General features: G+C 45.8%; 1 protein-coding gene across 1 annotated transcript; it reads left to right on the top strand.

Annotated features, from left to right (window-relative positions):
• Positions 1-10,828: 10,828 nt before the first annotated feature.
• Positions 10,829-18,610, top strand: Klk5 (kallikrein related peptidase 5). Its single transcript, XM_059253419.1, has 5 exons — positions 10,829-10,901; positions 13,345-13,609; positions 14,520-14,776; positions 14,954-15,087; positions 18,455-18,610. Exons 1-5 carry the CDS (start codon positions 10,829-10,831, stop codon positions 18,608-18,610), a joined length of 885 nt encoding a protein of 294 aa, XP_059109402.1.
• Positions 18,611-24,726: the final 6,116 nt, after the last annotated feature.

Below are 24,726 nucleotides of genomic sequence, written 5' to 3' on the forward strand. Positions count from 1 at the left end.
CAGCAAAAATAAGGAGGTGAAGCCGGGTGTGGTGGTACACACCCTTAATCCCAGCACTCAGGAGGCGGAGGCAGGTGGATCTCTGTGAGTTCGAGGCCAGCCTGGTCTACAGAGTGAGTTACGGGAAAACCAGACAAACAAACGAGAAAGGAGGTGAGAGGACTGTGAGATTATTGTAGGGCAAGAGTCACGGGAGGAAAGTATCCTAAGGGACCTCAGGTACCAGCATCTGAGATGAGAACTTTCTCCAGAAGGTCATAGGAAGACAGGGAGAATTTGAGAGCAGCCACATGCAGGGAGCCAAAGGGAAGAGGTCATAGCTATGAGGTGTGGGAGGCGTTTTGGTAATGGCGCAGGAAGAGAAGGGGTGGAACTGGAACTGGGAGACTTAAAGAAAGGTGTCTGGGTGTGGAGGCTGGGCGGGTAGCATGAGTGGTAAGGGTGCAAAGCCTAGGTGCAAGAGCTTCTGGGGACCACACCAGACAATGGAAGCTGGGATTTTAGGCAGGAGAAAAGGTGACATGACTGGAGACATCGGGCAACAGAAGATGATGTGACCAGGGCCCAGATATCCTATTACAGCAACCCTGGAATATTACAACACAGCTGAAGCACAAGAAAAAGACCTTAAAGCCAACTTTATGAAGATGATAGAGGTTCTTAAAGAGGAAATGAATAAATCCCTTAAAGAAAGCCAAGAAAAAGACAAACAGTTGAAGGAAACAATAAATGAATAAAACTGTTCAAGACCTGAAAGTGAAAATAGAAGCAATAAATAAAATACAAATTGAGGAAATTCTGTGAAGCATTAATCTAATTAATCTTTATAAAACATCAGGAGTCAAATACTGGGGTAAGAACCCGAAAGATCAGAAACTGGACATGGCTCTGAGAGAACAGGGTCAGAGCTGAGAGGTAGAACCTTAAAAAGGTTTCATAGTTTTTGAGACAAGACTGGCCTTGAACTCTTTATTCGGCCAAGGATGACCTTGAACTTCTGACCCCCCTGCCTCCACCTACTGAGTGCTTAGATTACAAAAATGCACCACTATGCTCAGTTTTATGTGTGGTGTTGAATTCTGTCTTAGTTAGGGTTTTAATTGCTGTGAAGAGACACCATGACCACAGCAACTCATATAAAGGAAAATATTTAATTGGGGCTGGCTTACAGTTTCAAAGGTTTAGTCCCTTATCATCATGTCAAGAAGCATGGCAGCATGCAGGCAGACATGGTGCTGGAGAAGGAGCTGAGTGTTCTACATCCTGATCTACAGGCAACAGGAAGTGAACTGGCTGAGAACTCAAAGCCCGCCCCCACAGTAACACACTTCCTCCAACAAGGCCACACCATCTAGTAGTGTCACTCCCTGTGGGCCAAGCATTGAAACACACAAGTCTATGGAAATGATACCTAATCAAACCACCACACTGGGGAATGAAACTGGGGCTTTGTACATGTTGGCAAAGTCCTCAGCTAGAGCTTCAACCTAAGAACCAAAGAAATCTTAATATTATAGACAATTCACAACGGGAAAAGCAGCTGACATTTTGAGTGAATGGGAGGATAAAACGATGACAACCAGGCAATCTCAAACAGTACTCTATAAACATCAGGAACTTCCTCACCATGACCCAGCTGCTGACTCAGGTGGAGACCCACTGCTCACCAGAGGCCACACCAGCAACCAGAAGTCCAGATAGGCTGCCCACCCATTGCCCCCCTCCAATTCCATTAGTGCCCCCCACCCTATACACAATCCCTCTACCCCTCCTCAATGCCATGTCCTAGCCTCCAACTTGGGCAGAGACCCCTTGATCCATCAGAAGTGACATCAGCTACCAGAAGTCCATTCCTCAACTTGGATGGAGACCCCCTGCTCAATCATAGGCCACATCAGCCAGAAAACCAGAGAGGAAACAGAAACCAAGGAACAAAACACCCATCCAACAACTCAGAAATTGTCACCTAGACCTATAATCACCCCAAACTCAGATGCCTAGATGCCAGTGCAAGAATACAATCAACTTCCAAGGCAATGTCACCAGCAGGGCCCAGATATCCTACTACAGCAACCCTGGAATATTACAACATAGCTGAAGCACAAGAAAAAGACCTTAAAGCCAACTTTATGAAGATGATAGAGGTTCTTAAAGAGGAAATGAATAAATCCCTTAAAGAAAGCTAAGAAAAAGACAAACAGTTGAAGGAAACAATAAATGAATAAAACTGTTCAAGACCTGAAAGTGAAAATAGAAGCAATAAATAAAATACAAATTGAGGAAATTCTTTGAAGCATTAATCTAATTAATCTTTATAAAACATCAGGCGTCAAATACTGGGGTAAGAACCCGAAAGATCAGAGAGCAGGGAGCAGCCACCAGTTGCTTCCTACCTCTCTCATTTCTCTGTCAAAAAGCCTGAGATCCTCTCTCAGCCCCACCTTACCACTTCCTGTCTCCTCTCTCTACAGTCCTGCAAACCTCTATTGTCAGCCAGTGGCTGGCCCTGCACTCTGACTCCAAGTAAGCTTTATTTGTCAGAATACAATCAAAATATTTCCCCCTTTTTGTCCAAATAAAAAGAGAAGGTTTTAACTAACATAGTAAAACTTTATACAATAAGTACAATAACTATATACAATACATACATGCAAGAATTACATTAACAATGTCCAATTCATTTGCATTTGAAAAATTCAGAGAAAATACTCCATTATCTATCCTATCTTGGTGAGTTCAAAGTGTTGTACCTAATTCACTTTCTATCCTAACTTGCATTACCAACCCAAAACTATCTTTGTATGTCTCTCAACCTTATATACTTTATACCTCTTTTGTAAATTTCTTTAATGAATTTGATAATAAGGCAAACTATAACTACAACTATCTAGTCTTCAACTTCATCAAAGACCTGAGAAGGATATAAAATTACCTGAGTAAACAGGAAGTGCAGAGCAAACAACTTCCAAAATTAAAATGACAGAAACAGCTGGCTTCCTGGTCACCCAAGTTTCCTCTGTAAGATTGAGGCATCCATCTTCAGCCTACAGTTCTAGAATATCTGAAAGACTTTTCTTTGAAGCAGGTTTTTTGTTCCTCCTTGTCTTGGCAAAACATGGCAGTCATTTTCTTTTGTGTCCTGCTTGTCTAATTTGGAAAGCATACTGTTAGCAGTTGAGGCAAGGGCAGTTTCTTGTCCAGTGGCTAATTTTTGCCACAAAGAAAGTGAACTCCACATGGAGTTTCTTTGATGCCTATCATCTTCTCTGAAGTAGGTTGGTGCTGCATGTCTCATTGTCATAAAAAAAACTCTTATGTTATTAAAACATCTTAAATGACATATTCTGTAGATCTCTGAAGTGTTTGAAGACCACCTGTCTATCTAAAAATATATCTATTTGACCTTGAAAACATACCTAACATGACTACAAGTTTTTTGTAATAGGTGACTAACTATTGATCTGCATTTCTTTATTATAAGAAATAGTTTGTAATAATAACTTTCAAGGACTAAAAATTTATATTACATTATTAAATGAGATGTATAGGTACATACCTTGAGCAAGAGTGAATAACCTTAAATTTGTATCAATATACAAAAATATTTTAAACAAGAGTAGAAACATATATACAGCTTAACAAAAATAACCTCAAATTTGTGTCAATACACAACAATCCATACCAATGAAAAATATTTAAGACTAGTAGTTGCTTTTTTGGTTTAAAAGTAGATTCAATAATATACCCTTTTATCCTATCATTTCTGTATATTCTATATTTCCCGCTTTTTTTTTCAAAACAAGATCCCTGAATCTAATCTCCTTTGTTCAGACTTTTTCCTTACCATTACCAATAACAACTTGTAACCAACCCCTCTCAATGATGATAAATATCCATAACCCACTGAATGACCCAAAACCACCCAATCCACCTCTTGGGAATGTGAGCATCATATTCTTAAAATTACTTCCCACTGTCTAGGAGTGATGGCATCTTTAGAGGGCCCTGAAAAAAATGGGATAATTCTAGTTCTAGGAGAGCTAGCTCTATCATTTGTTGTCCAGTCTCTGTGTAATGGGAAAATGCAGGGCTTGTCTCAAGTCAATTAACAATCATTGGTCATTGATAACTCTCAATATCAATGGGCTCAATTCCCTAGTGAAAAGACACAAACTAACAGAATGGATGCAAAAACAGGATCCATCCTTCTGCTGCTTACAAGAAACACACCTCAACATCAAAGATAGACATTACCTCAGAGTAAAGGGCTGGAAAAAGATTTTCTAGGCAAATGGACCTAAGAAGCAAGCTCATGTAGCCATTCTAATATCTAATGAAATAGACTTCAAACCAAAATTAATAAAAAGAGACAAAGACACCTCATACTTGTCAAAGAAAAAAAATTCACCAACCAAAATAATATTTCGATTCTTCTATTTCTTCTTCTCTCTTTTTTTTCAAGACAGAATTTTTCTGTGTAACAGTCCTGGCTGTCCCAGAACTCGCTTTGTAGCTGTTTGAGGCTGGCCTCAAACTCACAGAGATCCACCTGTCTCTGCCTCCCAAGTGCTGGGATTAAAGACATGCATCACCAATATCACCAAACTGATGTTTCAGTTCTTAACATCTATGCTCCAAAAACAAGGGCACTCATGTATGTAAAAGAAACATTACTGAACTTAAATCACACATTGATGATGAGAGACTTCAATACCCCACTCTCACCAATGGACAAGTTATCCAGGCAAAACTAAACAGAGAAATACTGGAGCTAACAGGCATGATAAACCAAATGGACCAACAGACATCTACAGAACATTTCACCCAAACACACAAAGATACCTTCTCAGTGTCTCACAGAACTTTCTCCAAATTGACCACATAACAAGTCCAAATTGACACAAAACAAGTCTCAACAGATACAAGAAAACTGAAATGATGCCCTGCATCCTATCAGACCACCACAGATTAAAGGATTTCAACAACAACAGAAAAAACAGAAAGTCTACAAACTCATGGAAACTGAACAACTCTCTACTGAATGAAAACGTGGTCAAGACAAATGAAGAAATTAAAGACTTCTTAGAATTCAATGAAAATGATTATATAATATACCCAAACTTATGAGACACCATATCTATTCAATATAGTACTTGAAATTCTAGCTAGATCAATAAGACAACAAAAGGAGATCAAGGTAATATAAATTGGAAAGGAAGAAGTCAAAGTATCATTATTTGCAGATGATATGATAGCATACATAAGTGACCCCAAAAATTCTACCAGGGAACTCCTACAGCTGATAAACACCTTTAGTCAAGTGACTGGATATAAGGCTAACTAAAAAAAAAGTAGCCCTCTTATAAACAAATTATAAATAGACTGAGAAAGAAATCAAGAAAACAACACCCTTCACAATAGCCACAAATAATATAAAATATCTTGGTGTAACTCTAGCCAAACAAGTGAAAAACTTGTATGACAAAAATGTCAAGAATTTGAAGAAAGAAATTGAAGAAGATATCAGAAGTTGGAAAGATCTCCCATGCTCATGGATTGGTAGGGTTAACATAGTAAAAATGGCCATCTACCAAAAGCAAAGTACAGATTTAATGCAATCCCCATTAAAATTTCAACACATTTTTTTAGACCTTGAAAGGACAAAATGCAACTGTATATGGAAAAAAAAACAGGATAGCTAAAAATAAATAAATAAATAAGTAAAAAATCCTGAACAATAGTAGAACTTCCAGAGGTTTCACCATCTCTAATTTCAAGCTGTGCTGTAGAGCTATAGTTATAAAAAACCATGTGGTATTGGCATAAAAACAGATACATTGATCAATTGAATCATATCGAAGACCCAGACAAAAATCCACACACCTACAGACACCTGATTTTTGATAAATAAACCAGAAATATACAATGGAAAAAAGAAATTATCTCCAACAAATGGTGCTGTTCTAACTGATGTTCGCATGTAAAAGACAGCAAATAGATTCATATCTATCACCCTGCCCAAAAGTCAGGTCCAAGTGGATCAAAGACCTCAACATAAAACCAAATACACTGAACCTGAATAGAAGAGAAAGTGCAAAATAGCCTTGAACACATTGACACAGGAGACAACTTCCTGAACAGAAAGAATCCTGATAGCACAGACACTTAATTTGACAATTAATAAATGGGACTTCATCGAACTGAAAAGCTTCTGTAAGGCAAAGGACACCATCAATAGAAAAAATGGCAGCCTACAGAATGGGAAAAGATTCTTGCCAACTCCACATCCAGTAGAAGGCTAATAATATATATATATACATATATATGTATATATACATATATATATACATAACTGAAAGAATTGGACATCAATAAACCAAATGATCCAATTAAACAATGGGGTACAGATCTAACAGAATTCTCAATAGAGGAATCTCAAATGGCCGAGAAATACTTAAAGAAATGTTCAACATCCTTAGCCACCAGGGAAAAGCAAAACAAAACTACTCTGAGATTCCATCTTACACCTGTCAGAGTGACTAAGATCAATAATACAATTAACAGCTCATGCTGGTGGGGATGCAGAGCAAGAGGAATACTCTTCCATTGCTAATGGGAGTGCAAACTTGTACAGACACTAGAAATCAATATGGCAGTCCCTCAGAAAATTGGAAATTGATCTACCTCAAAACCCAGCTATACCACTCTTGGGCATATTCATTCAACCACAAAGACACTTGCTCAACTATGTTCATAGAGGTTTTATTCATAATAGCCAGAAACTGTCCCTCAATTGAAGAATGGATTTTAAAAAAATGTGGTACATTTACACAATGGAATATTACTCAGCTGTTAAAAAAGTGACATCATGAAATTTGCAGACAAATGGATGGAACTAGAAAAAGTATCCTAAGAGAGGTAACCCAGACCCAGAAAGACAAACACGATACGTACTCACTCATAAGTGGATATTGGCTATTAAGTAAGTGATAACCATGCTACAATCCAGAGACCCAGAGAGGCTAAGTAATAAGGAGGGCTCAAGCGAGGACACATAGATCTACCTGGGAGGGGGAAATAGAATATATTTTGTGGATGGACCAATGGACCAGGTAGGTGGGGATGGGAGCAGATGCAGAGACCCATAGCCAAACATTAGGTGGAGAGAGAGTCTAAGTTGAAGGTCTCCTGTGAGGACCTGCCCCACCGGGAACTTAGGTCACCTGTGAAGAGGTGGCCTGGAACCGAGGAAAGGCAAGTGCACGCCACGTGCCCAGCCTCCCTCTTACCCAGAGACAATCAGATGCAGCGGGGAGTCAAGTCAAGGGAGAACTCCTTTATTGATAGGCAGTAAGCTTTTTTTATACCAGAAAACCTCTGAACCCTAGGAGGGGTGAAGGAACCAACCAATCATTTTAAAGGGCACCCTATTTACAAGTTGTTGATGTCCTGACACTATCTCTTGTTTTTTAGTATCTTATCTTAGCATAAATAACTTGAGCTAACTTCCTTTCTCACCATTTGTATCCACTCTCTGCATAAACACCTTAAAGCCTAAGCTCTATTTATCTGAATTTCTCTGGGCACCCTCTTTGCAGCCCATGTATGCCCCACTGTCTCCATTGGGTCCCTCCTGAAGCTTGGAGAACCCCATGTAAGAGGGGGAGGAGAAATTGTGGGAGTCAGAGGGGTCAAGGACACCCAGAGAGTAAGGCCCGTGGAGTCCACTAAGCAAGGCTCTTGGGGGCTCACAGAGACTAAAGCAGCAATCAGGGAGCCTGCATGGGTCTGTGCTAGGCCCTCAGCACATACGTTATGTTTGTTGGCTTGGTGTTTTGGGAGGACTCCTGACAGTGGGAATAGAGGCGTTTCTGACTCTTTTCGCTGCCTTGAGGACCCTTTTCCTCTTTCTGGGTTGCCTTGTCTAGCCTTGATGTGAGGTCTCGTGCCTGGTCTTATTGTATCTTGTTGAGCTATGTTCAGTTGATATCCCTGGGAAGCCTGTTCTTTTCTAGGGGAAGGACGGAGGGGACGGACATGAGTGGATCTGGGAGAGAGAGGAGGTGGGGTGAACTGGGAGGAGTGGAGGGAGGGGAAGCTGAAGTTGGGATGTATTATATGAGAGAATAATAAATAAAAATTTAAAAGCAAACAAGACATCAGGAGGGAGATGTGGGGGTCTCTGGGAGGAGTTGAAGGGGTAGTAAGGACGAGTACGATCAAAACGCATTGGATACATGAATGAAACTCTCAATAAACTTAAAATATTTTTTAAAAAGATCTCTTGAGGGGCTGGATAGATGGTTCAGCAGTTGAGAGCACTGGCCGCTCTTCCAGGGGATCCAGGTTCAATTCCCAGCACCCACACAGTGGCTCAAAACTGTCTGTAACTCCAGTCGCAGGGAATGGGGCTTCTTCTTCTGGCTTCCTTGGGCACCTACATGCTGCATATACAGACAAGCTGGCAAAACACTCATACACATTAAAAACAAAACTTTGAAAAGGAATAAGATATTGCTAGAGTTAAAGCAACTGAGGTATTATGTCGCTCAGTTGGAAGTTCTTGCCTGTTATTCATGAAGCCCTGGATTTGATCCAAAACATCTCATCAAACAAATTGTGGAGGTGGAAGCTAGAGGGTCTGAGAGTCAAGGCCATCAGCTGTGTAGGGAGTTCAAGACTATGTGGGCTACATGAAATCTTGTCTCAAAAAAAAAAAAATGGTGGTTTGTATCTAAATGTGGTGGATCAAACCTGTGATCCCAGCTCTTGGAAGACTGAGGCTGGAGGATTGCCATGAATTAGGGGTCAGTCTGGCCTATGGCATGAGATCTTATCTCAAGAAACAAACAAACAAACAAAAAGCAGCTGAGGAGACCACCCGGTAGGTGAAAGCACTTGCTGCTGAGCCTGATGACAGCAGACTGGTCTCTGAGACCCATGTGGTGGTCAGGGAGAACCCACTCCTGCAGGCGGTCGGGCCTCTGACCTCCACTCAGGTATGCACATTCACACATACTCACACAACACCAAATTAAATACTTAAAATGATAAAGTAATAAGTAAATAAAATATAATACAAATTTAAAAAATAAAACATTTAACAACTGCAAGCTGAATTTAAAAGGCCATATAAGTCAGAAAAAATGCGGAGAGAAATGGATTGCTGATTTTGTAGCTTTAATATATGAAATAGAAATTCCCAGAATCACATTAAACCTCAATGTGGGTTTTGTTGTTTGGCTTTTTTTTTTGCCTGTGCAGTAAAGCCCACCCCAGGCTCTAACATCTCTATTGGAATCTGCACACCTTCATGATGGTCATTCCATGTGAAGCAGGTTTGTGTCTGGCACTAACCAGGCTCATAGATGCTGGGCTCCTGCCTCCCTGTGGGGATAGAGACCTGGAGAACTGGTGTGAGATCGGGACAGAGAAGATCAGGACAGAGAAGAAGGCCAGAGAGGCGGCCAGGATCAGACAGGAGGGTGGTGCTCTGCTTGCCATCCAGTGTCCCACTTCCCAAAGCGCTAGGCGCCACCCACCTCTCGCCCTGGCTCTTGGCCTCTTTTCCATTAACAGGTTGCCCTGCCCAGCTGTGTCATCCATGTCCGGCTGTGCCAGCTGGACCAGGGCACCTGGTGGGGGCAGCCTGCTTCCCTGCCTCCTGCTGACCCTTGGCCTGGGACCCAGTATGGGGGGTGGGAATGGGTCCCGGGTTTCAACTGGAAATGGCCTTGTCTCTCCTGCCCAAATGACAGGGAGAAGATACAGCGACAGAAAGGGACAGGGAATCAATATTCAGAGAGAGAGAGATGAGAGGCAGAGAGAGCTAGAAAAGAAAGACAGACAGGGAAAGAGAGCCACAGAGAGAGAGACATAAAGAGAAAAGGAGAGACAGTACAGACAGAGATCAAGAGAATCAGTGACAGAGAGAGATCAGGGTGCACAGGAGGTAGGGACAGAAACAAGGACAGAGAGACGGGGAAAGACAGGCCAACAGACTCATTGTCAAATGATGACAGACTCTGAAAGGTCCCGTGAGGACTGACAGCTAGATCACAAGGTAGAAGAATTTTAGAAACAGACAAGATGGAAGTGATGAGAAAGGAGACAGAGATGGAATGGGTGAGTGAATGGGACACAGGGGAAAAATGAGAAATCCTTGATCCAGAAGAGCACCTCTGGGCTGGTGAGAAACCAGATGTGAGGAGGGCCTGGCCGGCCCCCGAGGACCCCTCCCCGTCCTTGGGGCCAGGGAGGGAGGGAGTGGCACTAGGCACTGGGTGGGGGGTGTTCTGGGGGTGGAGGGGAGGGGAGACAGGAAGAGTGAGTGCTAGGGCCCAGACTGACAGGAACCTCACTGCCAGGGAATGTGCCCCGGGGACCAGTGGGTGGTTATATCACCAGGTGCCAGAGCAGAGGAGGAGGGCTGGAAAGCTCAGGCCAGCTTGAGAAGTCTGCAGCTATATTGGGAGCCAGACCCCACCACCCACTGCCCAAGGGACCAGGGACAGTGGCAGGTGAGGCCTGGGGAGGGACCTCAGAAGGTAAGAGGGGAGAGGGGCCCAGGGCTGGCTCTGTCTTATCTTGGATTCACCCTGCCTCTCCTCCCTATCCGCACTCACAGGGACTGGAAGATGCTTGCAGCCCTCCCCTCCATGCTGGTCCCTGGGTGCTAAGGGTGGGGCTGTCATCCCCCCTGTGATATATATCTTCTAGGGATGCTGGCCAGAGAAGGTGGGGAAAGTGGGCCAAGACTCCCAGAACCACCTAGGCCTCTGCAGAACCATCCAGCCCCAGCCTCTATTTCTTACCAGGTGCGGCGGTCATGGCGAGGGCAGGACATCCATGGAAGTGGACAATGGCTACCCTGATGGCAAGCCTGGTTCTGGGGGTCTCAGGTAACCAGAATCCCTAAGTGTGTGTGGGGGACTGCCTCTGTGGACCACTGATTGTATTTCTGGGACCAGGTGAATGTGTGTTTGTGTCTGTGTGGTTACACAATTGAATGTGGGCCCCGTGGCTGCATATGTACTAGGGAGGAGGGAATGGCTTTTATTTTATTATTTTATTTTATTTTATTATTTGTAAGGCAGAGTCTCACTGTGTAGCCCAGGCTGGTCTAGAACTCACTATCTAAACCAGGCTGGCCTTGAACTTGTGGCCAGTCCTCTTACACCTACCTCCTGAGGGCTTGGATTGCTGTTGTGTGCCTTCATGTGTTTTTGCTATTGATGGTTTGTTTAAGTTTATTTATTTACTTTATTTTATTTGTATGAATTTTGCCTAAAGCATGTCTGGTGCTCAAGGAGACCAGAATAGGCTTCAGATCTCCCCGAACTAGAGTTGCAGGTGGTTGTGAGCCGTCATGTGGATACTGGGAATCATACCCAGGTCCACTGCAAGAGTAGCCAGTGCTCTTACCGGCTGAGCCTTCTTTTCAGACCCCTTGTTTTTAGTTTTTGAGACATAAACTCACTTTGTAGCCTAGGCTAGCCTAGAACCTGCTCTATAGCCCATGCTCTCCTGGAACTCACTCTGCAGCCCTGTCTGGCTTTGAACTCTGGTCAATCCTCCTGCTTCAGCTTCCCAAGTTCTGGGATTATAGGTGTGAGCAACTGTGAGTAGCTTGTGTGTGGCCTCCTCCCCTGTCAAGTTGCTGTGCGTGGCAGATGCTACCGACCCTGGGAGACTTTGTACCGCTGGGTGTCCATGCACGGAGACTTTGTACGGCTGGGTGTCCATGCACTGCAGATCGTGTTTGGTGCTGCAACCGAGTGAGTGCACATTCTAGGCTGGTGCGGATGCTGCTGTGCATTCGGCCTGGTGTGTCTCCTCTGCACCCCAGTCTGGAATGCAGTGCAGCACCGCTCACCACTGTGAAAATATATGACCCTTGCGTTTGCAGATAGCCCCTTTCACGGGTGAGGTTGTGTCTGTGACAGTATTTGTGATCCTGTGACAGGTAGAACTTTACATTTCGGGGTCTGTGAGTGCAGCTGAATATGTGCTCAGGTAGCTGTATCTAGGGTTCCTGACCCCGCCTCCAGGAACTGAGTGAGAAGTCACTATAGAAGGTAGCTACTGGGATGATTCTCTTGCACTGTGCCAAGCAGGGAATCAATATAAATGTTTAAGTGTGACATGTCAGCATGTCCGTGTGCAGAAGTGTGTACGGTATTCCCATCCACATATACATGCATGCCTTCACTCAGATGCTGGTCAGGTGTATGAGCTCCTGAGGGATGACCACCTGACCCTCATGGGAGCAGGCGCATTTGGACAGAATACATGTGTTCCTTGGGATGTGACTATGGGTGCATAGAGCACTGAGGCCTCCCTTCTCTGGGTCATTAGCAGGAACATGACCAGTGACTGGCATGTGAGGGGTGGGGGGTGACAGAATGCATACAAGTCTGTGTGGGAATTCAGAGAGTGAGCCTTGCTGCACCCTTCCAGAGTCTCCTTTTCTGTCCTCCTCACGAAACTCCACCCAAGAGCTCTGACTCCCCGCACTGTTCTCAACCAAGTTCTCACCCCCAGAGCCTACCCCTTTTCACTGGGCTCCACCTTGCTGTAGGTGGCTCCAGAGTTCAGCTCTTTGTGGAACTGATCACCCCAAGTGACTTTGACCTCGCCTCTCCCTAGTCCCCAGGCTCCCGGGTCTTAAACTTGCTGTCTTGGTGCCTCAGCCTCCTGAATAGGTGGGTGACAGGCTTGTGACACTGGGCTTGGCTTGGCTCCACTTCTGGAAACCAGGTTGCAAACCTCAAGCCTGCTCTACCCTTAAGGGCTCTTGTGCCCCAGGGTACCCTCCTCCTCCCCGGATATCACCAACAGAGCTCCAAGCAATGTCAGGAATCCTTGAGGTTCACAAAGTCCTGGGAGCCCACTGGAGCTGGGTATCTGTCCTAAACCCCAACTCCCTGGCTGAGCTGCGCAGTTCCGCTTGTTCTACAAGCTCCTTCCCTGCAGCCTTGGCCAGGCCCACACAGCTCTGAACCCGCCCCTGCAGAGAGAGCCACACCTGACTGACCTGGGCCCACCTCTACAGTCTCGGTCCTACTTCTATACCCTGACCCCACCTTGAAGTCCTAGCCTTACCCCTAGAGCTCTGTTGTCTACATTCTAGGACTCAGTCCTTCAGCCCTCACCCAGTCCTATAACCCCTGGCCTCACCTCCACAGCCCTGGTTCCAATTTCTTATCTTAGAGCCTGGGGCGTCAGGTGAGACAATCTGGTTGGCTCCAGTTCCTGTCTCTAAGAGTACCCCTGCTTCTAGGTCCCTTCCCCTAGTCCAAAGCCCCACCCCAAGCCCATTCTCCACCCACTCTCTATTCCCAGAGCCTGTTCTTGCTGACGGTTTTTCCTCTTGTGACAACTCTGGCAACCGGCCCTCTGGGACTAACAGAGACCTCGGCAAGGAGTCCGAGTCAGGGGAGGACACCCGGTCAGACGGCAGCAGCTCTCGCATTGTGAATGGGTCAGATTGCGAAAAGGATGCGGAGCCATGGCAGGGTGCTCTGCTGTTGGGACCCAACAAGCTGTACTGTGGGGCGGTGCTGATCAACCCACAGTGGCTCCTCACAGCAGCGCACTGCAGAAAGCCGTGAGTATAGCTGGAGAGGAGGGGATGAGAGAGAGCGGGAGGCAGGAGGCAGGAGAGGAGAGATCTGGGGAGGGGACTGGGAAGGAAGGAAGGAAGGAAGGAAGGAAGGAAGGAAGGAAGGAAGGAAGGAAGGAAGGAAGGAAGGAAGGAAGGAAGGAAGGAAGGAAGATTGTATAAGTTCATGGATGGAGAGATGGAAGAAGAAAGATGAGTAGAAGGAAGGGTGGGTGGGAGAGTGGGTGAATGGATGACCTATGGATGGATTCGTGGATGGATGGGAGTTTGGAAAAAAGGACGGAAGGATGGAAGGACAGATGGAGACAACAGTATGAGGACGAGGTTAACACTAGGAGGGATGATCTGGGCATGGGAGGTAGGGAGAGGTGGAATTGCATGTTAAAGGGGGTAGAGATAGCTGAAGAAAGAGATTGCAATAGAGGTAGGACAGAGGTAAGGAGAGAAACGGAAATGATAAAGATTATATAGACATAAGCATGTGGAGTGGTTTGGAATGGAGGTGGGGTTGGGACCTATGAAGATAAAGATGAGGTTGGGAAGGGGCTGGGTTGCTGGAGGTTGCTGGAGGGTACATACTCAGGTCGCAGTTAATGTGGAAATGGAATGCAGATAGGCTGGGAGCTGTGATGGGGATGGAGGTGCACACAGGGTAGAGATTGATAGAGTTAGGGGTAGAGTTAAGGATGATGATGGTGTAAAACTGGGTTCAGAATGGGTGGAGTTGGGGTTAAGGCTGGGACAGAGCTGGCTAAGGACAGGGTTGAATTGTGGATGAGGATGGGAGGGAGGGAGGTTGGGGATGGGATGAAGATGGATTAGAGCAGGCATTGAGACTGCCTTGGACAGGTGGTCAGAGTTTGGGGCCAGCACTGATCATTGCCATGTTCCTCAGTGTGTTCAGAATCCGTCTGGGCCACCATTCCATGTCACCTGTCTACGAGTCTGGGCAGCAGATGTTCCAGGGAATTAAATCCATCCCCCACCCTGGTTACTCCCACCCTGGCCACTCCAATGACCTCATGCTCATCAAAATGAACAGAAAAATCCGTGACTCTCACTCAGTGAAGCCCATCAAAATTGCCTCTGAGTGTCCTGCCGAGGGGACCAGGTGCACGGTGTCTGGCTGGGGGACAACAAGCAGCAGCCACAGTGAGTACACTGGTTCCTCCTAACTCCTGCTCTTCCCGCCAACTCTTGCCACATAGCCCAGGCTATCCCCGAACTGCGCATCTTCCTGTCACAGCTTCCCTAGGGTTTGTGTAGCAAGCTTGTATCACCATGCCCGGCTATGCTGTCTCTCACACTCACGATGCTCTTGTTTGACAGATAACTTCCCCAAAGTCCTCCAGTGCCTGAATGTCACTGTGCTGAGTGAGGAGAGGTGTAAAAACTCCTACCCGGGACAGATAGACAAGACCATGTTCTGTGCTGGTGATGAAGAGGGTAGGGACTCCTGCCAGGTAAGGACTGGATGCAGCTCCATTTATCCAGAAAAATGACTGAGTTCTGTTTACATTTGTTATTTATGTGTGTGCACATGTGTCATAGAGTGTGTATGGAGCTAGAGGACAGCATGTGGAAGTCAGTTCTCTTCTTCCACTATGTGGGTCCCAGGGATTGAAATGAGGTCATTGGGCCTGACAGCCAGCACCATTAGCCCTGAGCCGCCTCACCAGCCCATCAAGTCCATACAGATTACCTGGACTTAAGTGCCAGGACCCTTATTTTCACAGAGTTCATGTTCCAGGGCACTGTTCTTTGATGGACACACAGCTTGAGCCTCTACATCCGCTTTCCAGTTTTCGTACAGGAAATTTTTAAAAAATAAAAGGAAGTGGGGCATGGCTTGTCATCTCAATGGGAGGCTGAGTCAGGAAGAATGAAAGCCCAAGAGCCAGCCTAGGTTACAGAGTAAGTCCAAGGTTGGCTGAGCAATGTAGGGAGACCCTATCTCAAAATAAAAAGTGAAAATGAATCTAGGGGTGTGGCTCAGTGGTAGAGTCCTTGCCTAGAATCCCCCAGTGAGCGCCTGTGGGCGTGGTTCAGTGGTAGAGCCCCTGCCTAGAATCCCCCAGTGAGGGGCTGGGGGTGTGGTTCAGTGGTAGAGCCCCTGCCTAGAATCCCCCAGTGAGGGGCTGGGGGTGTGGTTCAGTGGTAGAGCCCCTGCCTAGAATCCCCCAGTGAAGGGCTGGGGGTGTGGCTCAGTGGTAGAGCCCCTGCCTAGAGTCCCCCAGTGAGCGCCTGTGGGCATGGTTCAGTGGTAGAGTGCTTGTATAGCATGATACAAGCTTGAGTTCTGTCTCCTGCCTCAGGAAACAGTAAATAAATAACTAAGGAGGTGAAATTAACATTAATAGTATATTGTATTTAATTAGCATATGTGATCTCTCTATGTTCTCAAGTGACATTTTTCAGAATTTAGTTACTATATAACAATTATAAATACCGCCTTTAATCCCAGCACTTGGGAGGCAGAGCCAGGCGGATCTCTGTGAGTTTGAGGCCAGCTTGGGCTACCAAGTGAGTTCCAGGAAAGGCACAAAGCTACACAGAGAAACCCTGTCTCGAAAAACCAAAAAAACAAAAAACAAAAAACAATTATAAATACACCACTTACACACACACACACACACACACACACACACACACACACACACACATCACACAATGCCTTTAACCCTAAAAATCCATTTCAGTTTGCTAGACATACTGCAACTACCATATCACAATCAAGTCTGGAAGCAGAGACCAAGGCTATTCCTTGTGGTCAAATAGGTTGTGCCCCCTTTACGTAATGGCTGTCATAGTTCTGTCTTCAAGCATGTGATGGATAAATGTCTCATTGTAACAGAATTCATTAGATGGTAGTTTTCTAATAAATGCTAATAAAATGTCATGAGGAAAGAAAAGAGAAAACTTGTTTTAAGTATTTTTAAAAGTGTCTAGGTGAGCCTTCGTTGTTGGAAGTGCCGAAGAAGCAGAAATAAAACACAGACTCTTTTGGTCAGGGCTAGAGAGATTGCTTGGCCATTAAGAGCACTGGTGGCTCTTTCAGATGTCCCAAGTTCTGTTTCCAGCAGCCACATCTGTAACTCCAGCTCCAGGGGATCCAACACCTTCTTCTCAGGTACCCGCACTCACATGCATATACCCACACATAAATTCACACATATATTTGCAATTTAACACAGTGGTTCTCAACCTGTGAGTTGTGACCCTTTGGGGTCGAAGGACCCTTTCACGGGGGTTACCCAAGACCATCCTGCATATCAGATATTTACATTGCAATTCATAACAGTAGTAAAATTAGAGTTATGAAATAGCAACTATAATAATTTTATGGTTGGGGTCAGCACAACATGAGGAACTGTATTAAGTGTCCAGAATTAGGAAAATTGAGAATCAGTGATTTTACATAATAAAAATAAATCTTTTTAAAATGTACAGTAGTAACCTAAAAACTCCTTTGATCAAGAAACTTTACAAGTAGTGCTATTTCAGAAAGTTCTAAGGAGTCACTAGAAAAGACGATGCAAGGACCAGTCTTCATGGTGCTGTGAGGAGGACTTCCTTAGATAGGTTGTATATAAGCAGAGACTATAAAACACCCTGCAGCCAGACTCATGCAGGCTAAGGGCACAGCAAAGTCCTGTGCAAAGGCAGCAAGGAGAAATTTGGCTGATTCAAAGAGTGGAAAGGACTCACTATTTCTTGGCCACAGTTGTGTTGGGGGAAGCCGTTCATGAGCTGAGGCAGTGACTGGTGGATCCCCGAGGCTTGCTGGATCAGTAAGCTCCAGGCCAATGCAAAACTGTCCCAAAAATCAAGATGGACAGCGCCTGAGGAATGATGTCCGAGGTCGTCTTCTGACCTCCACTTGTACATGCACACACGTGTGCACACACACACATACACAACAACAACAGTGGTACTGAACAACTACAGGATTGACCCTACTAATAAAATCACTGTGATGGCTGATTAAGGGCTGCCTCTGTTTCAGGTTACTGACAGGCACCCACTCATTAGCTCAGGCAGCAGCTATTGTGAGCCTTAGTTTACAGGCTCAGAGAAGTTGACTAACGGACTCTCAGAACTCAGTGCAAAAATTTAAAGAAAAATCATTGAGACACCATCTGGGCCTGGTAGCATAGGACTATCATCCCAGTTGTTCAGAAGGCTGAGGCAGGAGGGTCACAAGTTCTAGCCCAACCTAACCCTGTCTCAAAATAAACAACAAAAATAAACAGAGGGAGGAGAAGAAACAAGGAAGGCAGGGGAGAGGAGAGACAGGGAAAGCAGGAAGAAAGGAGAGAGGGAAGGGAGGGAAGCAGAGATAGAGATAGATAGATAGATAGATAGATAGATAGATAGATAGATAGATAGATAGATGATAGATAGATGATAGATAGATAGATAGATAGATAGATAGATAGATAGATAGATAGATAGATAGATAGATAGACAGATAGAGCAGGCAGGCATGCAGACAGACAGATAATGAAGAGATGGGGAGGACAGGAGACAGACTAGAAATCTTATGAGGAGAAAGCAGATGAAGAAGCTAGTGTAGGGAGCTGGGAGGAGGTTAGGGTGTTGGCTAGAGCCTGGCTGGCGGGCTTTCTACGATCTGAACCTGAAGTAAAATACTGACAATGTCCTCTCTCTGTTTTTACTACACTGAACCCTGTCTGTCCCCTTGTTTGAACATGCTTCCTGTGTCCTGGCCCTTTTTCTTCAACGCATGGTGCTGGGTGTCTCATTCCTCCTCATTCTACCTTACCACATCCTTGTTCCCTTCTGTGTACCTCCATTCTTCCCCAACAGGGTGATTCCGGGGGACCTGTGGTCTGCAATGGCCAGCTGCAGGGCCTTGTATCCTGGGGTGATTTCCCCTGTGCCCAGCGGAACAGGCCAGGTGTCTACACCAACCTATGTGAGTTCTCTGAGTGGGTTGAGGACACCATCAAGTCCAACTCATGAGCCACACCAGGACCCCTGGACCAGCATCACCCCACTGCAATGAGGAGCACCGTCTCGCTTTGAGGATGCTGCGAATAGCTGCCGGTCTCTCCAGGCCAAGCTCCTGGCATCAAGATCCTCATCCCAAACAGTGGACTGGCTCTGTTTCTACAGCCAGGTCCTAGGGACACTTCTGAAATGACAAGGGTTGGGTTGAAACTCATCATCCTCAGCGTATCCATCCACAAACCCAGAGTTGAGCCTTTTCTGCAGCCATAACCCACGTGTAGACCCAGAAATAAAAAACATGGGAAGAACCCCCTTGGTATGTCTCCTCCTGTGCCATGCAGCTGTGGGCAAGTGGCTATCTTAGATACTTTTCCACTGTGTGCTAAGACACCATGACCAAGGCAACTTATAGAAGAAAGAGTTTGTGTGGAGCTTACACTTCAAAGGATTAGAGTCCATGACCATTATGGGGAGGAGCATGGCAGCAGGCAGGTAGGCTTGGTGCTGGAGCAGTAACTGGGAGCTCACATCTTGAGACACAACCACAAGACACAGAGAAAGCTAACGGGGTGGCACGGGCATTTAAAACCTCGAAGCCCACCTCAGAGACACACCTTTCCGAACAAGGCCATACTTCCTAACCCTTCCCAAACATTTCTATCAACTGAGGACCAAGCATTCAAATATACGAATCTGTGGGGACCATTCTCAGTCAACCACCACAGAGGCTTCTCCTCTGGCACAATGCGTTTGCATGGGGTCCTTTGGTGACTTCACGTTTTCTTCACAAATAGCAACTATCTCAGTTACTTTTCTATGTCTGAGCACTTGACAAAGGCGACTTAGGGAGAAAGGATTCATTCTGGCTCACAGTTCCAGGGTACAGCCTATCATGGTGGGACAGCAGGAGCAGAAACTTGAGGTGGTTGGTCACACTGCATCGAGTCAGGAAGCAGACAGAGATGCTTCACTGGTTTCCTCCCCTTTGGTCAGACCATGATCCGGCGTACGGGCTGGTGCTGCCTGCAATCAGGGTGGGTCTTCCTACCTCAACTAACTCCCTTGCAGACGTTCCAGGGGCTTATCTCCTAGGTGACTCTAGATCTTATCAAGTTAATGCTGTCAGCTAACGTGTGTGACAGGAAACTCAGCAGTTCCCCAATGACAACTCTACCCTAATTTCTTGAATATGTGGCTTAGTCCCCAATGCACAGTGTTCACCTGGGAATTTTTTTTTAACTGCTATAAGAACAATGTACACTCAATCAAAACCAAACCTCAAATGCTGGCTTTTGGTCTCTTCCCAAGCTAGTAATATGCAGTCTGACATTATTACAGTTTGGATATTAAATGTCTTCTAAAAGGCTCATATGTCAAAGGGCTAATCCAGGCTAGCAGTGATCTTGGGAGCTGCAAGACTTTTGAGAGATAGATCCCAATGAAAGGAAGTGAGGTCATTGTGGATGAGTCCTTGAAGAAAGAAGATATCAGGACCCTATTCTTTCCTCTCTCTTTACTTCCTGGCCACCACGATTTGAGCAGCTTCCTCCACCTCCTGTTCCCGCCATGGTGAGCTAACTCACCACAGACCCAGAGGCAAGATGACTTGAAGGCTCTAAAACCCAAAACCTAAGCAAACCTTTTCTCCTTCTAAGGCGCTTCTCTCAGTCAGGCATTTTGTCATGGAAAGCTCAGGAACATAAATGTTCTCCCTTAACAGAGGACAGAGGCAAGAAGCCAGGCTCCCTCAGCCTGCAGGCTCCAGGAGAAGCAGATCACTATGTGTGATGTGCTGATGTCTGGGACAAGTGGGATGTTGTGAATGAATCTGTAGTTCAAACAGGTGTTTGTTTCTTTTTCTTGTTTTGAACAAAAATGTATTATTCTATGTGTATGGGTGTTTTTGCCTGCATGTATGGTTATACACCACCTGTGTGCAGTGCTCTGGAGGCCAGAAAAGGCATCAGATCCCTTGCGATTGAAATTAAAGTTTGAGATGCCTTGTGGGTACTGGGGAAAGACCCAGATCTTTGGAACGGCAGCCACTAATCTTAACCTCTGAGCTAACTCCAGCCCCACCTATTTGTTCCTTCAATTCTTTTAAACTTTGGGGGAGGGGACTTCTGTGTGGAGGTTAAAGAACAACTTTTGAGAGTTTGTTTTCTCTTCCTGCCATGTGGGCTCCGGGATCAAATCCAAGTTGTCAGACTTGGTTAAGAAAGTCTACACCCATGGATTCATCTCACCAGGCCTGATTTCTTTAAATTTACTTTTTATTTATGTGTATCTGTCTGTGGGTATGTGCACATGAGTACATGACTCACAGAGGTCAAAAGAGAGTATCAGATCCCCTGGAGCTGTACCTACAGGCTGTTGTGAGCCTCCCAGTGTGTGTGTGCAGGGAACTAAACTTAGGTCCTCAGCAAGAGCACTGTGTGCTCCTGACAACTCGGCCACCTTGCTGGCCTCCAGATTTTTTCTAAAGAAGGCTGTGTAGCCATGCTAAACCAAGTATGCACAGCGGGGTGCCATGGGTTTGATATGTTGGCATTTTGAGACAGGGTCTCTCTATTATGTAGCTAGCCCTGGCTGTCCTCGAACTCACAGAGATTCACCTGTTTCTGCCTCCTGAGTGCTGGGATTAAAAGTTTGTGTCACCATGCTGGGCTCGATTGAGTTCTTTTGTTTTATTTTGTTTTTTTTTGGTTTTGTTTTTTTTTTGTTGTTGTTGTTTTGTTTTGTTTTGTTTTGGTTTGGTTTGGTTTGGTTTGGTTTGGTTTTTCGAGACAGGGTTTCTCTGTGTAGCATTGCGCCTTTTCCTGGAACTCACTTGGTAGCCCAGGCTGGCCTCGAACTCACAGAGATCCGCCTGGCTCTGCCTCCCTAGTGCTGGGATTAAAGGCGTGCGCCACCACCACCCGGCTTATTTTGTTTTTTAGAGACAGGGTTTCTCCATGTAACCCTGGCTGTCCTGGTACTCAATCTGTAGACCAAGTTGGCCTCGAACTCAGAAATCCACCGGCCTCTGCTGGGATAAAAGGTGTGTACCATCATTGCCTGGCTTTCAGCTAGGTTCTTATTCCTAGAGTGAAAGGGGTGCTGTGCCTTGTTCTGAGTCTCCAGGGCTCGCCTTTACATTCTCAAAAGGTTGGCTGGTTCAGCATGGCACAGCCAATTAACCAAGCACAATGTTTGAGAAGAGGGTGTCCTTGAGCATGTGTTTCGATTTCAAGAAGTGCTGACCCTGGGGGAGTTTGAACTGTTGCCAAACAGCTTTTTTATTCTATTTTTTTTTAATGAAGTTTTGCCTTATTTAATCCTTTGATGGAAAAGAGAGTGCATTTAGTTCAAATTTCACCACAGAGAGAACACGGAGACAGGTGAATCCCTAGGGTTTGCTGGCCAGCTAGCCTAGCCTATTCAGTGAGACCTTGTTTCATAAAATGAAGTGGGCAGTTCCTGAGGAGTGACACTTGGCATTGACCTCTGCCCTTCACACACACACATGTATTCCCACAAAGACAGTGGGTTCTTGAAATAATTACTGTAACTAAGGTGGAAACAGACCAGGGGAAGCCTGTGGCAGATTCTCCACCTCCCAAAGACAGGTCTCGTCTCCAACCTGCTTCTTGCAAGTGGCAGAGCTTGGATGTACCCCGACTCAGGATCAAAGTCAAGGATGAGCAGAGAGCCCAAGACATGCAGATGGGACAAGGAAGACAGGTCAATGCCTGTGACCTGGTCTGACTCCACACTAGACAAACTGGACAAGGCTGAGTTAAGTTCACCCAGTCCACCCTGCTCTCCTGGCCAAGCTCAGCTATCACCTACATCAGTTAGCGAGTGACCTGCAAGCATCATGGACCACGATCTAAGTGAGATGCTAGAGCCCAGGGCTACTGAGGGCAGTCTCTGGGGAGTTGTTTACATGGTAGACGGGAGCAAGTAAGGTTGGGAATCATGGCTCAGTGAAGAGCCCCGGCCTGGAATCCCCTGGTGAGGGGCTGAGGGCGTGGTTTCCAGGTCTCTTGTGGACATGAGCAATGTCTGGGCTTGGCCAGCAATGCGGTAGGGGGTGGCTGATAAGCTCATTTCGGCTGCACCCAGTTTATCTAAAGTGTGGAGTCAAACAAGGTCACAGAACACCAGCATCTCCTCCTTGTTCCAAGTAATAGAGCGCATGCCTAGAATGTGCACGTCCCTGAGTTTAATCCCCTGTAGTGAATTTAAAAATTTTTGTTACATTTTATTTATTTTATTTTATGTGTACAGGTGGGGAGGATGAGGAGAAACATGCACGTCTTGACCTGTTCTATCAGAGAACAACTTGCAGGATTTGGTTTTTCTCCTTCTATCCAGTCCTGGGGGTTGAACTCTGGTTGTCAGGCTTGGAGGTGGTCACTTTCACCAGCTGAATCATCTTGCCCGCCTTGTCCCCTGTCCCCTATCTACACCTGCCTGCCCCCCCCCAGCACTGATTTTTTTTTAAAGCAAAAAGAAGGGAAAGAAAGCTGCATGTAGTAGTTGTCGCTTGTAATTCCCACACTCAGGAGACTGAGGCAGGGAGGATCTGGAGGCTGAGGCCAGCCTGGGCTACAGAGTGAGAACCAGTCTAGATAACAAAACTGCTGTGGGTGTAGCTCAGCTGGCAGAGTGCTCACCCTGAGGTGTAGAAAGGGCGTGGTGGTGCATGCAGTAATCCCCGAATTTGGAGACAGAAGCAGGGAGCTCAGGACTTCCAGGCCACCATGGGTGGTATAGAGAGTTAAAAGCAAGCTTGGGGCACATGAGACCGTTGTCACAAGAACTGTTTAAAAGGAAGAGAGATGGTAAAGTTAGAATACCCCTCCCCCATTTCTCACTTGGAATGTGGGTACCCTGAGGAGGACTAACCACCTTATACCACAAGAATAAACGCCACCAAATCATGAGTGGACTGCAAGCCGGTTGTAGGCCACCCTCTCAGGAATTTCCTTCCTGCTCTAGCCCTGTGCGGGTTTCTCTCTCCTCAGCTTGGATCAAGGAAATAAAATGCAAGTGTCAGAAACACTCTTTGGCTCTCTGTGCTGATACAGAGGGGAGGGTGTGGGAAAAGAAGTTTCCAGAAGGAAGCTGAGCTAACACATTGCACCCATTTTCTTGGCAGTCTTCCTTTTCTCTTCTCACACGAGGATGTGTCTTTTCCACGAGGATGCTGGTTCCAGACCGGGAAGGAGGTGGGTGTCCCTGAACAGTCCCTTAATGCCTAGGGTGGAGAAGGTTCTCACCTTCCTATAGGGTGTTGTAAGACAGAGGAGCCGCGGTGGTGCAATAGCAAGCTCCTCACCCTAGGACACGTGCTGGCGCCCTGACAATCAGAAGTGATGTTGAGAGCAAGGCCGAGCTTATTGAGGGAACAGCCCAGACAAGCAGGCCCAAGAGTGACACTGGGAGGGGACTCGTGGCAGGGGATGTGTCAGTCTGGGAGTTAACGTAAGTTTCAACAGCAGCCCAGATGGACAGGGAATGAACACGGGATGCTTAATAAATGACATTGGGAAAACTAGTTCCCTCCATACCGGAAACCAAACCCAGGGCTGGAGAGATGGCTCAGCAGATAAAGTTTGCTGCATGAGCCCTAACACTCTGAGTTGATCTCTTGAACCTATGTAGAGGTGGAAGGAGAGAACTGATTCCACAAAGTTGTCCTCCAGTCTCCACACACATCATATACACACACAACAACAATAAATAACTTTTTAATAAAAAGAGAGAAACCAAGCTCCAGGTTCCTCACTGGCACTACAAGAACTGAACACATCCCAGCACTCAGAAGGCTGGGGTAAGAAGGTAGTGAGTTCTAGACCAGCCTGGGTCCACAGAGAGATGCTATGTCAAAAGTAAAATTTTTATGCTGAGCAATGGTGGTGCACGCCTTTAATCCCAGATGCACTTCTCGGAGTTTGAGTCCAGCCTGGTGTACAGAAAGAGTTCAAAGACAGCCAAAGTTACACAGAGAAGCCCTGTCTCGAAAAACCAAAATAAACAAACATAAATAAACAAATACAATAAAAATCTTAGGACAGAAACATGGGGCTAAGGACCAGCTGGTAAAGTGCTTGCCACAAAAGCAGCGTGAGGACCTGAAT

This window comes from Peromyscus eremicus, chromosome 1 (assembly GCF_949786415.1).
Source record: "Peromyscus eremicus chromosome 1, PerEre_H2_v1, whole genome shotgun sequence".
NCBI lineage: Eukaryota > Metazoa > Chordata > Mammalia > Rodentia > Cricetidae > Peromyscus > Peromyscus eremicus.